General features: G+C 30.9%; 1 protein-coding gene across 10 annotated transcripts in view; it reads left to right on the forward strand.

The window, feature by feature from the left end:
• LOC143082101 (uncharacterized) overlaps positions 1–15802 on the forward strand; it is a 92361-nt gene that overhangs the window by 46358 nt on the left and 30201 nt on the right. For 9 of the 10 annotated variants that reach the window (XM_076257649.1, XM_076257651.1, XM_076257652.1 and 6 more), the window contains 2 exons: positions 12494–12759; positions 15431–15530. In XM_076257649.1, the coding sequence (XP_076113764.1) occupies positions 12494–12759; positions 15431–15530 (366 nt within the window). Of the gene's footprint in view, positions 1–12493; positions 12760–13160; positions 13252–15430; positions 15531–15802 lie in introns of all 10 variants that reach the window. The other variant, XM_076257653.1, reaches the window with a different exon arrangement.

Consider the following 15802-nt stretch of genomic DNA (forward strand, 5'->3'; position numbering starts at 1 on the left):
TATATTGCTGACCCCATTAACAGGTTTGACTTTATTATTTGATAAGCTGGCTACAATTCGATATAGAAAGACCTGAATTGATGATTATTTATTGTATTGAACCTTTCATACTGTATTAATACTGGTGTAGTCTCATCAGGTCAGCGGATGTTTGGTTGATATGAAAATAACCTCCCTTTGGAAATAGATAATTACTTTTAATTTAATAAAGTAATAAATGAAATGTCATGTGGCTGCAGATGTACCCAATGTGAACTCCCTGAACATGCTGAATAGAGATATGAAACTGTAATACAATATCTACACCAGCCAGGCAATACAATAAATTGATTTTTAATAAAATATGTTAGCCGATTATTAATTTTGATGGATTTAAGTTTTTCTTGTCATTTTATCAATAGTTGTTTGGGTAATTAGTTTACTTTAAAAGTACCTTGCTTTTATCACAGTCTAATGCCTTTTCTTTACATTGCCTGTAGCATGTAACTGCACAAAACCGTGACGTTTTCTTAATTGTCCACACTGACTGCATGAAAGGAATAAAGGCACTTAGAATTTTAAAGGTATTTAAGTCTTTAAAGTTAAGGTAAGATATGTCTGGAGTTCTATAAAGTAAACTTGTGGTGCATGTTGGATTTTACTAAATCATGTAAATATACTTGGAGTTTGGTAAGTAGTCCTAGAGGAGTTTGTACTCTGTCGACAGGTATGTTGAAGGAGAGGAAATACGTAATTAATTATCTACAAAGTCAAATGATTGCAGTTTTTTTTCTTTACTTTGTTTATAATTAGAATTTAAATGTATTTTGCCATCTCTGTCATTTTGTGTCTGTTAAAAAATTAAGGATAACCATCTTTTTCACCTGTCATTGCTATGTGATGTCAGATGATAAAGTCTAATATACTTCCATTTTATTTATATTTGTCTAATATTTCATTTTGTTCACATCCCTTTACAGTATTGCTGTCTGTCAGGGAAGTTTTGGTTTCATTCCTCTGCAATTATAATTTTTAAATTGCAACTTCTAGCCTTTCAAATGCTTTGATATGGTTGCTACTGATGAGTTTTGTGTGGACATTAAGTTTGCCTCATGCATACTTAAAATAAGCTAGCGGTAGCTTCGGTCATTTTATTTTTCTATAATCGGGGATTTTAAAATCCTTATGAACAAAAACGTCAGAAGTAATCAAATACATGATGTTAATAAGGATGTGACACAAATAAAAAAATGTGTGGAAAAAAACCCTGTCAAAAACGGAATGACACAGGAAATCGTAACATTTCCTTCCTAGCATTTGAAACATCAAGTTCATGAAAGAGATTATATCTAACAACTAATTATAAAGTAAGTTTTAATTAGATATAGATTTAATTGGTCTTTTTGAGTTAAAATTACATTTATAAGTTTTTATAATCCTGGCTGCACTGGGTCTCCAGGAAATAGAAGGTTTCAAGATAGAATAAATTTTGCAGTAATCATTATTCTTATAATCTGTATCATGTGATCCTGTGACTGAAACAAAAATAATTCTTGATAGTTTAGCAAGGCACAAAATCTATAAAACAGTAATAATAATCATGATAATATAGACTTTTGAGGATATATGCTAAAAACAAAACTGATTGTTCAGTGCAATAATTATATTTTGATAGGAATTTTTTCAAAGCAATATAGATTTTTTTTATAGAAGTCAATATGTATGATAGTATAAAGCCAAAAGAATATGTATATATATAACGATACTAACCAATTCCATTATATTATTTCAATAACAGATTACCAATAGATATAATAAACATGATAAAGAGATGTGGTTTGATGGCCAAGGAGACAACTTAATCCACCAGAGTTCATCTGACCTGTATTTAAGGAACTATATAGGTCACTGTACCAATCTTCAACAATGAACAAATCTCAGTCTTCCTCTCATCAACACATTCATCTTGTATGTGACTTTAAAAGAGGTGATAGAACAATTACTGAAACAGCAACCCAAAAACAACAATGTCTGATAGGATCTATGCAATTTAAATGCATGCTTTGAATTTTCTTGTCAATGTTTATTTTTATTTTAGTCAGGGTTTCTGGATAAAGTTTCCAAAAATCTATTTATATTGAATGATAAATGTTGGCTCTGACAGTTTACATGTGTAACAAATTAGCTAATTTAGTAAAATATCCCTGAAGTAAAGAATCATTATAATGTCTATTTATCATAATCTGTCTGTTTGGTTCAGATGAGGTGATTTCTTACCAAGGATGTGCTATATTTGGCTATGGGAAAAGTATTTACATGATATATATATGTCGTGTACAAGTTGCGATTTTGTACAGGTTATAACATGTACAAAAATACAAGTTATAACATGTACAAAAGTACCTCATACATGTTATAACCTGTACAAAATATTGCTTAAAAATGGTTTTAACTTGTACAAAATCGAAAAATAAGATGATATTGACCTCAATAACTTTTTTTATTATTCCTTCATGTTAGTGTGTTTTGTCCTTTTTTGATACAGTTAATGTCCAGGGGTTGGTATTACGATGCATTCCTAAGACCTGTCATAAGATATATCGTAGGACATGTCTTATGATCCTTTTATGACTATCTATGGACATATCTTTATTTAATGAATTATAATTGTGAGTGTCCACTTTGAAGGCAATAGTAAAATACTTTCATTCTAATTGACACTAAAAGACGTAAGAGGATAGCCAGGATAGATGTGTCTACAATTGAAATTGGGAATTGAAATGGGGTATGTGTCTAAAAGACAACAACCCGCCCATGGACCAAACAACATCCAAAGGCCACAAATACATGCTTTCAAAGTAGAGGATATATTTTAAACATCAAAATGACATTAGTCTTTGCATGCTATAAAATGAGAGGGAGGAGTATAACCCAAAATTAGTAGGCATCGTTCTTAAATTTTTTGGAAAAATTAAGTTACTAGTATCTTATAATGTAATTGTCATTGAGTTGAGGAAATGCAAGCTTTTAGTAAATAGTTTCACACTTATTTAAGCCATGATGGACTGCATATAACATACAATTACATGAAAACACATTTGCCAACATAAGTCATGAAACATATATTTCTGAAACTTTGTGATCATTGTCCTCTACAGAAAAAGACACGTTCTGGCATATTTATTGTTGTTCTTTATATAATTATGCATTGGTGAATTTAAATGTATATTTTACCTCATTTAAATTTATTTTTAATTTTGTACAAGTTAAAACCATTTTTAAGCAATATTTTGTACAGGTTATAACATGTATGAGGTACTTTTGTACATGTTATAACTTGTATTTTTGCATTATACAAGTTATAACATGTACAATATTTTTGTACATGTTATAACCTGTACAAAATCGCAACTTGTACACGACATATACATATATATATTGACTTTATTCTTACAAATTTTCTTCAATTAAAAACTCGAAATTATCACATTATGCACATCTATTGTTGAATAGTCTAAATTACTCTTATATATCATGTATATTATATTGCTTCCTGAAAACATTGATACTAAAATAATTCTCAAGTCATGACAGCAAAATGTAAAGTAGACTTGAGGAGTACCATTACTGGTCATGATTTCTGTAATTATGTATTCATAAAGAGTACAGTAGATTATAATCAGTCAGACTGTAAAAACGTCTCATTATATGCTCAGTTCTCACCAGTTTTATTGGGCAGTTCTTCCATTGACTGAACCAGTTAGACCTGTAGAGTCCATGTAAATGTTTATTTTAAGTTAATGCCTTTTACAGGAAATTAATAAGGAGGAGTAGACACTCATATCTTATCATAAGTTTACCACTTAATATTTGTTGAGTAAATATATAACTGCCTATTACAGTCAAGTTTTAGTCCATGTATGTCCTCCTTTTAAAAAAGCTGTTTGAAGTCAATACCAGTAATACAAATTTTAAAGAGATGATTAAATATTTTGTCAATTCTACAGAAGCCTAAATGATTTAGTTTGTTGACACATCTAATATTTTTTATTTACTTTGATAAGGGGATAACCGTCTTAGTTATTTATTAAAATTCAAAGGTTTTTACAAAGTATGAAGGGAGATTTTTTTTTATGTAGACTATATACACAAACACTACTTGCCTTGCAATAACTTGTATCAAGGACAAGAGACAAGTGTGCATCAGAAATGTAGACTGCAGTACTTCTGGCAAATAACCATTTAGCTTTATTGTTGTTCTTCATCTTAAAACTTACTGGATGAGTTTCAAGATCAAAACTGTGTCAAGATAAACAGAGTCAAGCTGCAGTTTACAGTTTTTAAACATGGTTGATAAGAGACAGGGAGGGGGGTATGTCATCAAGATTCTCAGCTGAAACCCTACTTAAAACGAAAAATAAAAACATAAGACGTTATTTTTTAGTAAAAGAGCAGAAGAAAAAATTGTGTTTGATCAGTGCTGGATCATTTGTATATATGTTGTATATTATTATGCTAAATTTCTTGTGTAATGTCTTTGACATGACCTTTCATTAGTATTCACTGCCTTGTTACTTGTGATGGGCAGTTCACTAAGATTTACATCAATCTGTTTTACCCTAAAGGTATTTTATTTCTATATTTGACATGGATTTTTGTGATAATTACTGATTGATTGATTGACAGGTAAAAGTACCTGTCATAAACAGGTAGGTTAGTTAATTACCTGTCTTGTTTACACTAGAAATTAATTTTTAGTCACAAATCTCGTAGAATATGACAAATTGATCATCCAAAAATACTGAAAATTCAATTGGAAAGTGTAATGCATTGTGCTTTTTATAAGAATAACTAGATTGCTCAATTTATCTTTTAAAAAAATTGTCTTTTTGATCGGACAACACTTCTAGCCATATAATATTGTCTCTAATGAAGAAAAAGTAAAATAACAAAAATGAAAAACTTCAACTTATCCGCTTGCTGAAAAGTGAAAGAAAAATTGAATTTGCTATCATAAAATATCAGTAAACTTGGTAAGCAGATGAAATATAAATCAGTGCACAAAAACCATTGACATAAGGAAGTTATTAGAGATGATATAACAGGAAGGACATTGCTCATAAAGGTTCAGTGGAAATTACTACACTGCATTTGTATAATGTACAGATGAGGGTGACTAAAAAATATCTCTTTTGACCTTATTGTACCCAGCAAAGCCTAACCAGAATCAAATGTGTACAGTTTTATATTTTGTTGTATTGCCTTTTACAGCTTGGTTTGTGAGTTATGGGCTCTTCTCATTGCTGAAGGTTGTATGGTGACCTTTTATAGCTTGGTTTGTGAGTTATGGGCTCTTCTCATTGCTGAAGGTTGTATGGTGACCTTTTATAGCTTGGTTTGTGAGTTATGGGCTCTTCTCATTGCTGAAGGTTGTATGTGACCTTTTATAGCTTGGTTTGTGAGTTATGGGCTCTTCTCGTTGTTGAAGGTTGTATGGTGACCTTTTATAGCTTGGTTTGTGAGTTATGGGCTCTTCTCATTGTATGGTTGTATGGTGACCTTTTACGGCTTGGTTTGTGAGTTATGGGCTCTTCTCATTGTTGAAGGTTGTATGGTGACCTTTTACAGCTTGGTTTGTGAGTTATGGGCTCTTCTCATTGCTGAAGGTTGTATGGTGACCTTTTATAGCTTGGTTTGTGAGTTATGGGCTCTTCTCATTGTTGAAGGTTGTAATGTATGGTGACCTTTTATAGCTTGGTTTGTGAGTTATGGGCTCTTCTCATTGTTGAAGGTTGTATGGTGACCCTTTATAGCTTGGTTTGTGAGTTATGGGCTCTTCTCATTGTTGAAGGTTGTATGGTGACCTATGGTTGTATGGTGACCTTTTATAGCTTGGTTTGTGAGTTATGGGTTCTTCTCATTGTTGAAGGTTGTATGGTGACCTATGGTTTCTCCTCATTGTTGAAGGTTGTATGGTGACCTATGGTCGTTACACTAACATCTACATCGTTCTGTCTTTGGTGGATAGTTGTCTCATCGGCAATCATACCATATCTTCTTATTTTATATTGATGAAGGTTTATATGATCACACAACTCAGTGAAAGGCAAAAACAATTAAATTATTGGGGAACATAAAATAAAACAGGATTTTACATTAATGTTTTATAAAATCTATAAAATATTAATAAAAGTTGAAATGCAAATTAGACAATTTAATTGATCTTAATATTTTTTATTTGTTTCTGTCATGGGATGTATGAGAAAGAACTTGAAGAAAGCAGTTTACCAGTTAATTAAATTTTGTTGCAGATGAAAGAGATTTGAGTAGCCATAAGGACATTGATTAGTGTTGGTCTGGTGTATTTTGTTTTATAGAAAGTGACTCAGTGAGGAGGAATAATTGTAATGGAAAATTCATCCTTGGAGACCTTCCAATTTGATAAACTTATAATTGATCAAATTATTTTCAAAGATGATATCAGAAGAAGTAAATAAATAAAGTGAATACAAAATTTAAAAAACAATTAGTGAATCTAAAATCTAAAATCTTTTAGATTCTGTCATTGTTCTGTCTTTCTCTTTTGCACTTAAATCTGTTCCAGTTTTCAATGGGGTAACATATTTATTGCTGAAATACCACCTCATTTAAAGGCAGTTTCTGGTGCTAGTGTTAAAACTCTTTATAGTATAACTAATCGCCGTATTTGAATATCAAAAATAAGACAACGCGTGACCGAACGACGCATGGATTAAACGAGTGCGCAGCAAGAGTTTAATCCATAGCGGCGTTGGTCACAAGTTGTCTTATTTTTGATATTCAAATACGGTGATTAGTTATTCTTTTTATTACATTGGTAAATGGCTTTTTTTATGAAATTAATGAAGAAAATGTAAGGAACTATATCTTTTTCCTACGCATTGACAATTTGTTTTGATCCGACGTTATCGACGTCTTGACAACGCCTATTGTTGTATGACGTCAGAGAGTGAAATAACCACGTTTATTTCACATGTGAAATTATCGGTTTTTATCTAACTGGGAAATCAATGTAATTCATTGCAACCAATGTAATAATTTCCGTTAATTGTTTGGCATAGCTGATTGTTCACCATATTAACAAAGTGTTCAATAGAAGTTTTGATTATCCCATACCCTTGTTTAACTGCTGTATTACTTTTTTTAAAACAGATTTTGAGTATATTACCATGCTTTTTATTAAAAAGATATTTATTAGATGTGATGTATATAAATAACACTGAGAGTACATAAGACACCTACATAAGAAGTAAATGTGTTTTGACTTTGATATTGTGTTAATTCTATAATGAATAGCCTTAATTATGACTTTTATAGGTCTATAAAACTTAACAGAGCTATACTGACTGAAGGAGAAATAACACTTTGTGGATAAAAGCATCTCTGTTTAATGCTTTCCTTTATATTGTATACTCTTCAATGGTTTGTTGTCACCATGTGTACATACTTAAATAAATTCTACTAAATAGAAATACTACTGCAACCAATGTTATGAATAACCGACAAATTGAGTTTATCAAGTAAAGAAAATAAAAGAGTGAATATTTTAAGACAGCAAACCAACAACATAAAAAACCCAAAAAACTACTGTTTTATTAGTGTTGAACTAACATGTTTAGTTTATTGCAATGGAGTTAATGATGCCCCTTTCCTCTCAGTCATTGCTCATTTACCTTGAATGAATATCAAAATATGAATAACACTATTGACAATAAGGTGGCATATATCTCAGTGTCAACAGTATCTTAATATCATCTGACTTCTATATTTGGTGGATAGGGTTCATTTGTCTCCTCAATGACTTAAAGTTGATGTTATGAATGGACATTGTTGGATAGTTGACTTTTTGGCCATCATACCACATCCTTATTTTATATTCCTCATTCTCTCGAAAATGTCAAAGAAAAACTCTGGTTGTTCCCCTTGTATTCATTTGTTGTTTATAAACAAAAAAAATGAAATTCTGTTTTCTTAGGCTTGCAAGAACATACAATTAAATATTTTGTTTTATTTTGCTCAATTGTAGATGACTGTTTAAAAAAAAAAATCATTGGTTTATTTTGATAATTACAAAATTAAATAGAAAAGCTATCTCTAGGCACTCCAGCTTTCCAACAATAATAACTTAACACCATGAAATAGAACAATAGTGCTGAAAGGGGCATTAACATCCACTAATCAATCAGTAAATAATATTCCTGATTCAGCACATCATTCCTTGAAACAGTCTGATATACAAATAGTTGTTCTCTTTTTGTTTATTTCAATAACATGCTGTTTCCATAAATATAATCATGATAATGTTCATGTTAAAGTACACCCACTCTGTGTTAATGTCTGTCTAAAACAAAAGTCTTGTAGTAAATTCAGTAACAACAAATTACTTCACAGCTTCAACACTCTGATCCTATGTTTAACTAATATTCTGAGTTATCTCTGCACCAAAAAAAAAAAATAAGTGTAAATCAAAACCTAGCTTTTTTTCTTTCCAACTATTTGAGTAAACAGACATATTCTTAAAAACCTTTAATGTTTTTTTCGTTTTTCTTTTTTCACCATTCAATATTGGTACAGATCCTTCTCCTGAACTGTGGCATTTGAACTAAGCTTTAAAAAAAAGTTTTGTATTATTGTATCAGAGTATTTACAATTTATTTCAGAGACTAAAAAATGGGTTTCCTCTCATGTGCTTTCAGAAATTGGTCTAAATGCAGGCAAAAGATATTTTCTTCAAATTTTTATGGTTTAAATAAGTGACAAGTTTGTGGTAACATAAGACTTTTTGTCTTTTTCAAAGTAGAACAGCATCTACTCAGGTCAACTATTGGAATGACATGAATTTTGGTAAAACATATTTAAAGGGAACATCTAAGGTTTTGAAATTGAAGTTGTTGAAGGCTGTAAATTAAAGTAGTTGATCTCCCTTTCATAACTGAATTATGTTTTACTGCTGGTACAGTCTTTTTGTCATATACATTTTGTATGATAAAGAGAAAAGCAATCTTTATAACAGAACTTAATCATGTTATGTAATTGTGTAATGAATAATTTAAATGGAGGATTGTTTCTGTAATAAGAGTCTTACTTTGATAGGGGAGTGTGATGCTAAGATAATAGTATAGTTGGAATTGTATTGCATGCATGGTCATTACATCCACATTTAACTAACAATTAGTAGAATGTTTGGGTACATTGAATTATTATGAAGGTTAAAGTTTAAGATAGAGGACAGATTCTTGTGAGAATATCAGCTTCCTCCCTTGTTTGTTTCATTTATTTTGCTGCTGGGATATAGGAGTTTTATTTAACAAATATTTATCTTACAGGAAAAATGTTTATTTTCCAGAATGATGCCTTTTTTCTTCCTAACAATCTGTGAAATATACAAGAAAATGAATTGAAATTACTTTTATATCAGATTGTATATTTTTAAAACAAAAAAAAACAAATTGAAGTATTTTTGATTTGTTATTATGACCTCATCAATCCTCCATGGGTGATTGGATGGTTCCTTGAAGATATACTATAGACAGATGTGTTTGACATTATCATTCAATAAGATAGATATGTATATAGTAATCAAATAGATGTACATCATTCTCTTCTGGTTATCTTGTTCAAACATCTAAAGTCAAACTTTCAATTTCTGTGTTAACAGAAGTTTTAGTTTTTTTTGTTAAATTGATGAGCTTGATCACAGTATCAATGTATCAATGTATCAAAATGTATGATAAGGAGGTTGTGAAGTAAGAAGGATAGGCTACATTAAGTAATTAAAGGGGAAATTACATTTTAGATGTGCCTGTCCAAAGTCAGGAGCCTGTTATTCAATGGTTGTTGTTTGTTGCTGTGCTACATATTTGTTTTTCTTTAACTATTTTGTACATAAATTAAGCTATTTGTTTCTCATTTGATATGTTTTACATTTGTCTTTTTGGGGCTTTTTTTTTTTTTAGCTGATATGGTATTGTCTTTGATCATTGTTGAAAGCAGTAGGGTGAACTATAGTTGTTAGTTTCTGTGTTATTTGTTCTCTTTTCAAGAGTTGTCTCATTGGCAATTATACCACATCTTCTTTTTATATTCATGGAAACATCTACCGATTCTGGGAGCCTCAGTTAAATCAGTGACAGTAGAATCAAAACGGAGGTATTTGGTAGCAATCCTTTTGCTAAGTAAATTTCTAGTTCTTTATGAAGTAGTTGGGGAAGTTATGTTTGTCTTGTTCTTGTCTTTCTTTCCATTTCACGTGTCAGTTTCTCTCCAACTTATGTAATGTCTGCCTCTCTTAAAAAAACAACAGACTTCTTGCAGTAAAATTTGTTTTAGTGCCTAATAATTATCATGCAAGAAGAGGTTTATATTGTATTATATGTATTTTTGATATTTAAATTTGTTTAACAGAGTTTTTATAACCCATCTTTATAGATTAGGGGTGCTTTGAAAACAATTACTGCATCATTTCTGTATTTTATGTTGACTGAAGTTTTTACCATTAGACGTAATTGTATGAAGTGTATCTTTATTCTGCCTACAAGTTGAAGTATCTCAAATTAACTTGGTATAATGATGTTTTATAAGTAAGAGTTAAATCTATACTGACATTTCTTGAATGGTTTTTGAGATTTAAATAAGAAAAAACAAATGCTGCATGCTCCTTTCAAAATGATTTTGTGATAAACCTTAATGTGACTTTGATCACTGGCTTATTGGTTTAGTAGTTAATATAGAGTACAAGCTTGATTTTCAAAAAGATATATCTTATAAGCGTATGTCAATAAAATTTTATTTTTTAAATCTTGAATTTTATCCAGTTTTAGAGTTTAGTTGCCAGGTGTGCATTGATCTTAAAGTATTAAACAGAGATTTATGAAATACATATATTTTGAAACCAATTAAAAGATTATTTTGTACACTTCTAATTTTAAGGTTACCACCATAAGGGTAGTTATGGGTTGTTTGAGAAAGATTAAGATTATGAAAAAATCTTGATATTTATAAGTAAAGAAGAGTTTTTAGAATAAGATCAGCTAATGTGATAAGCTGTATAATAAACTTTTCTTCAGAATACCAACTGAGGCAGAGGACTCTTCCTCAACTGCAATCAGTTCATTCAGTGATGAGGCTATGGCTTGATGGGAATTACAGAGACAAAAAAATATTGCTGAGAACTTCATTATTTCTGCATCAATTCCTTAAGTACACCAAAAAATGTGCTGTACATTAGTAGAAACCTAAACAAACTACAAACTTGACAGAGGAAAAAGAATTCCTGTTTATATTAATGAGTTTATGATGTTTTTGATTCAGTATGAGGGGGTGGTTTATAATGTTCTATGGTTTCCTGTACAGGCTGACTACTAGACTATTTTCAGTGATTGTGTCTGGGAGATTTTCATACAAAATCAGTTTACAAAATTTTATTGATACTAGAAAATTCTGTTTGATCATTAGATGTAATGTTAAGATGTTGATAGAATGATTGTTGATATATTATATTAATATTCAGTGTTATATCATATCTACATGGAACTGCCATGCTTAATTGTCTTCAAAACAATTATTACATTCAGGTGCCATCTCAATGAAAGTAGTTTGGTGTTTTACTTACATAACTGAAGGCCACTTGTTCAGGGTTATTTATGTTGATGGACACTGGAAATAACTTAAATCAAAGTTACAATGTTATTTTCCAAAGTTTTAAAATTATTTCCGTTCTGGCATCAGTGTTTTACATCATTGTCAGGGGCGGATCCAGCCATTTTAAAAAGGGGGGTTCCTAACCCAGGACAAAGGGGGGGTTCCAATTACATGTCCACATTCAAATGCATTGATCGTCCAAAAAAAAGGGGGGTTCCAACCCCCGGAACCCCCCCCTCTGGATCCGCGCCTGATTGTACTGGCTTATATAAGTCATGTGATCTCACCCATGGATGTACTATGAATGTTTACCAATGGTGGATGACTTGTATTTAGATGCTTTGGTTCACCCTTTGTTTGACAGCCTCATTATACAGAGTTTCCTGTCCACTCAGTTTTATTGTCGTTCTCCTTGATAGTCACCATTGTTCATAAAAGGAAATAATGACTACATACTTAACATATGTGACCTGTTTAAATCCATAAATAAGGAAAGAGTTTTCTGAACATCAGCTACATGTTTTATGTTAAAAAATTATATATATATATATATATATAATAATCCACTTTTTAAGATACATTGTATGGAGCAACAACACCATTATAATAAATTATAAACAGAAATTCTTACACAAAATGAAAACATTATGAGTTTTGATGAGGGGCATGTATAAAGTCATGCTTATGAAACACAAAGGATATAATACTACATAAGTTGTCTATTGATGTATGCACAGTGACACAGCCCTTATTTGATAGTGTCTTTTCTTCAGGACACTTTGTATGCAATGCTTTTATAATCCACATTTGTTTATTTTGATTTTATCATTTTCAGGTCTTTTGAGAGGATCAGCTATTGGTGGACCAAGAAAAGTTGTTTCTCAAATCTATGAACATGTGGCTGTGCCACTCAAAAGGACAGGTGGTAAGAGGACCTCACTGCCGCTAAGCAACATGACCTTTGAACCTGTAATGGAGAGAGAAGAAGATGGAGGCCATGACAAGAGACTAGAAATTGATAAGTCACATGACTTGAGACCCGTAAATCTCTCAGGAATGAAGGAGGATAGCTCATTTGATGATAAAGATGAATGGGACCAGGTAGGCTATAGTTTGGAATATCACTTATTAAGACCATGACTTGTAAACACAGAATGTTAAATAGATGGCAAACGTTTTGACATGCAAAAAAAAACAACAAAACATGTATACAACTTGTCTGTTTTATAAGCTACACAACTAAAATGAAAAAATGAAATCTATGTGCAGGGGAAGGACTCTTTCTGAAATACCAATGTACAAAATTAAACATATTTCAAAAACTAATAGCTCTAATCGAAATGTTTTCTAGCATATTGCAGACGTTTATTCTTTTCTCCTTTTTCTAATTTAAATTTTTTAAAGGGAAATATTTACAGTATTTGTAATAAGAAGAAATTTATCTGCCAGTCTATATAGATAATTCATATTGAGTAATTATTGACCTGATTTACCATTTACAGATAGCAGACATTGTCTCAAGTTTTGGAGGGAAACTGTCTCATGATGAATCTGTGTCTGTTACTGACACTGACATGAACCATCTTTTAGAAGGTACAAACGGTCAGATGATCCTGAACAGTGACTGGTTCCTGGTTGACTGATTTAATGTTTTGTTGCCTTGCTTGAATATTTGCTTGAGAAATGATTTTATCAAGCCAATTCTTCTGCTCTTTAACACAGAACCATCAGTGCTTTAACCAAAAGAGTAACAGCTTAAAATATTAATTTAATGGAAGTTATTTGGCAATCAGTGTTCTAGATAGGATTAAAGGTCAAAGGGGCACAGTTTTATGATAAAGGGCAGGTTAGCATGTTTCTTGTTTGAAAATTGGCAACTTTATCATGTTTATACATAAACAAATTAACCACAAATTTAATTGATTATAAATGAATGTTTTTTTTATGGATTTGTTTATAATTTAATTAAAAAAGCTTATTCTAAAGCTTGAATACATTTTTTTCTCATTGAAAAGTATGTTCCATCCAATACAAATATACAGAGGGGTGCAGCCCCCTTTATTCAGGGCTTAAGCTAGAACACTGGCAATGCTTTAGACTCAAATAGAATTGCTTACTGCAAGGGCTTTGGCTTCACTGAATTGCGTCTAATATATCAGCCAATTAATTTGACTTTAAGTAATAGATTTAAAGAATGTGCAAACACAAGTAAAATGGCAGAAAGAATTTAGACAGACAAATTAATGAGCAGGAAATATTAGGGGAACGAAATACATCAACATATTTGACATTTCTCTTGGCAATTCTGTCTGGTAAAATAATTTGTAAAAAATCCCATTACATAATATACATCTGTGTTTATATAGCTAAGAACTGGCTTTATAAAACAGAATGACTTTCTATACATTTTAGGTGGAATGTTTACGAAGTTTAAGCATGTTGGGTATAATGTTCTTTCTAAAGATCAGCCTTTCTTGAATGTTTTAGACCTAGCATGTTAAATCACTTTCCACTTCTTACAGGTACAGAATCAGCATGAATGCCTGTTTAGGGATGCACCTGGGAGGGATTTGTTAAAGTATCAATACTGTTGGCTCCTAACCTTTTTTCACATGTTGCCTCTCAGATTGGTCTGTAAAATATCCTCATGATCCTAGGTGCATTCCAGTTGATTTTCACAAATTATAGTTTATCACACTTGCATTACACTTTAAATGATATAAGTATCTGTTCAGTGAATCACAGTTTAATTAAAGGATCCCTGTATTTGTAGCTGAGACTTTAAGAGATTCTAAAATACTTTCTATCAGATTTTTACTAGGCTTAAAAGAGTCATTGGATTTTTACTCACAAATTCAGCATTTAAATTTCTTTGACAAGCAAATTTCTGTCCCAACCAACAAACTATCATTTTAGATTGAAAGAAAAATTCTCTAACCATCCTCTGAAATCTTTAAGTGACATAATTGATACATTATTATGTTCTGAAATATGCATCACATTTAAAAAAAAATAATCAATTTAGCATATTTTCAAAAGAGGGATGTCTTTTCATGTGAAATTTATATTTAAAGCAATTTTCAACAAGAATTCAAAATTTCTTAAATGTTGCAAGTGTGGTAGATATGAATTTGTAGTGACTTCTTCATCTTCCATTACTTTGAAGAAAACAACAGGATTTTAAAAAAATCTTATAAATAAAAAGATAATTTAAATTATTAAAGATTTTGTTTATCTTTATAAGTTTAAGTGTAATGATCTAATAAGTCGAGTGATAATATCTACAACTAAAATTGTGTTTAATCAGGAAATCTGTCCTTTATTCAAGTATCAGCCCTGATGTCCTGTTGTCTTCTGCTTGTATGCATGTCTCTGGAATGTTTTAAATTTATACAAATCTTGTAACAAAATCTAAGAGATGGATCGGATTTCTGTAAACATTTCTGACCAAAAAGTAAGTCTTTAAAAGTATTATGAAAAGATTAATTTGAAATTTGAAAAAAAAAATAACATGCTAATATTTTATGGGCTAAACTTCTTTTCCTATCTTTAGATTAAAATTTTTATGTTCACTTAGAATTTGTTTACAAGATTAAATTTTGAATGTGGTAGATTTACTGGGATCAAAAATAAATAATTGTAACACTTTGAGATTAAAGAAAGGATAGAAAATATAAATATTTTTGAATCCTAATAAAGATTATATTTTTGCTCTCTGTAAGTATTGACTTAGTTGACCCCCCTCTGGCATGTAACTATCACTATTCTCTAGATTGCTGACATTATGGCCTCCTTTGGTTCAGGGATAGAAAGAGAATCAGTGTTTGTTGAAAAGTTTGAAGCTTTGTTTACTAAACATCTGGCTGCTCCAGGTAATTTACTTACAGCTAAGCATCTGGCTGCTCCAGGTAATTTACTTACAGCTAAACATCTGGCTGTTACAGGTAATTTACTTACAGCTAAGCATCTGGCTGCTCCAGGTAATTTACTTACAGTGAATAATTTCAGGCTATTTCACATTGTTTGACTTCCTGTTATCATCTTAATCTAGAACCACAGCAACCAAATAAAACACATCAACCATTACAGCTTAATTTAGATCTAAAGCTTGAGTTTCTGCCTAACGTTTGGCATAGCATTGGCT

Source organism: Mytilus galloprovincialis, chromosome 7, assembly GCF_965363235.1.
Source record: "Mytilus galloprovincialis chromosome 7, xbMytGall1.hap1.1, whole genome shotgun sequence".
Classification (NCBI taxonomy): domain Eukaryota; kingdom Metazoa; phylum Mollusca; class Bivalvia; order Mytilida; family Mytilidae; genus Mytilus; species Mytilus galloprovincialis.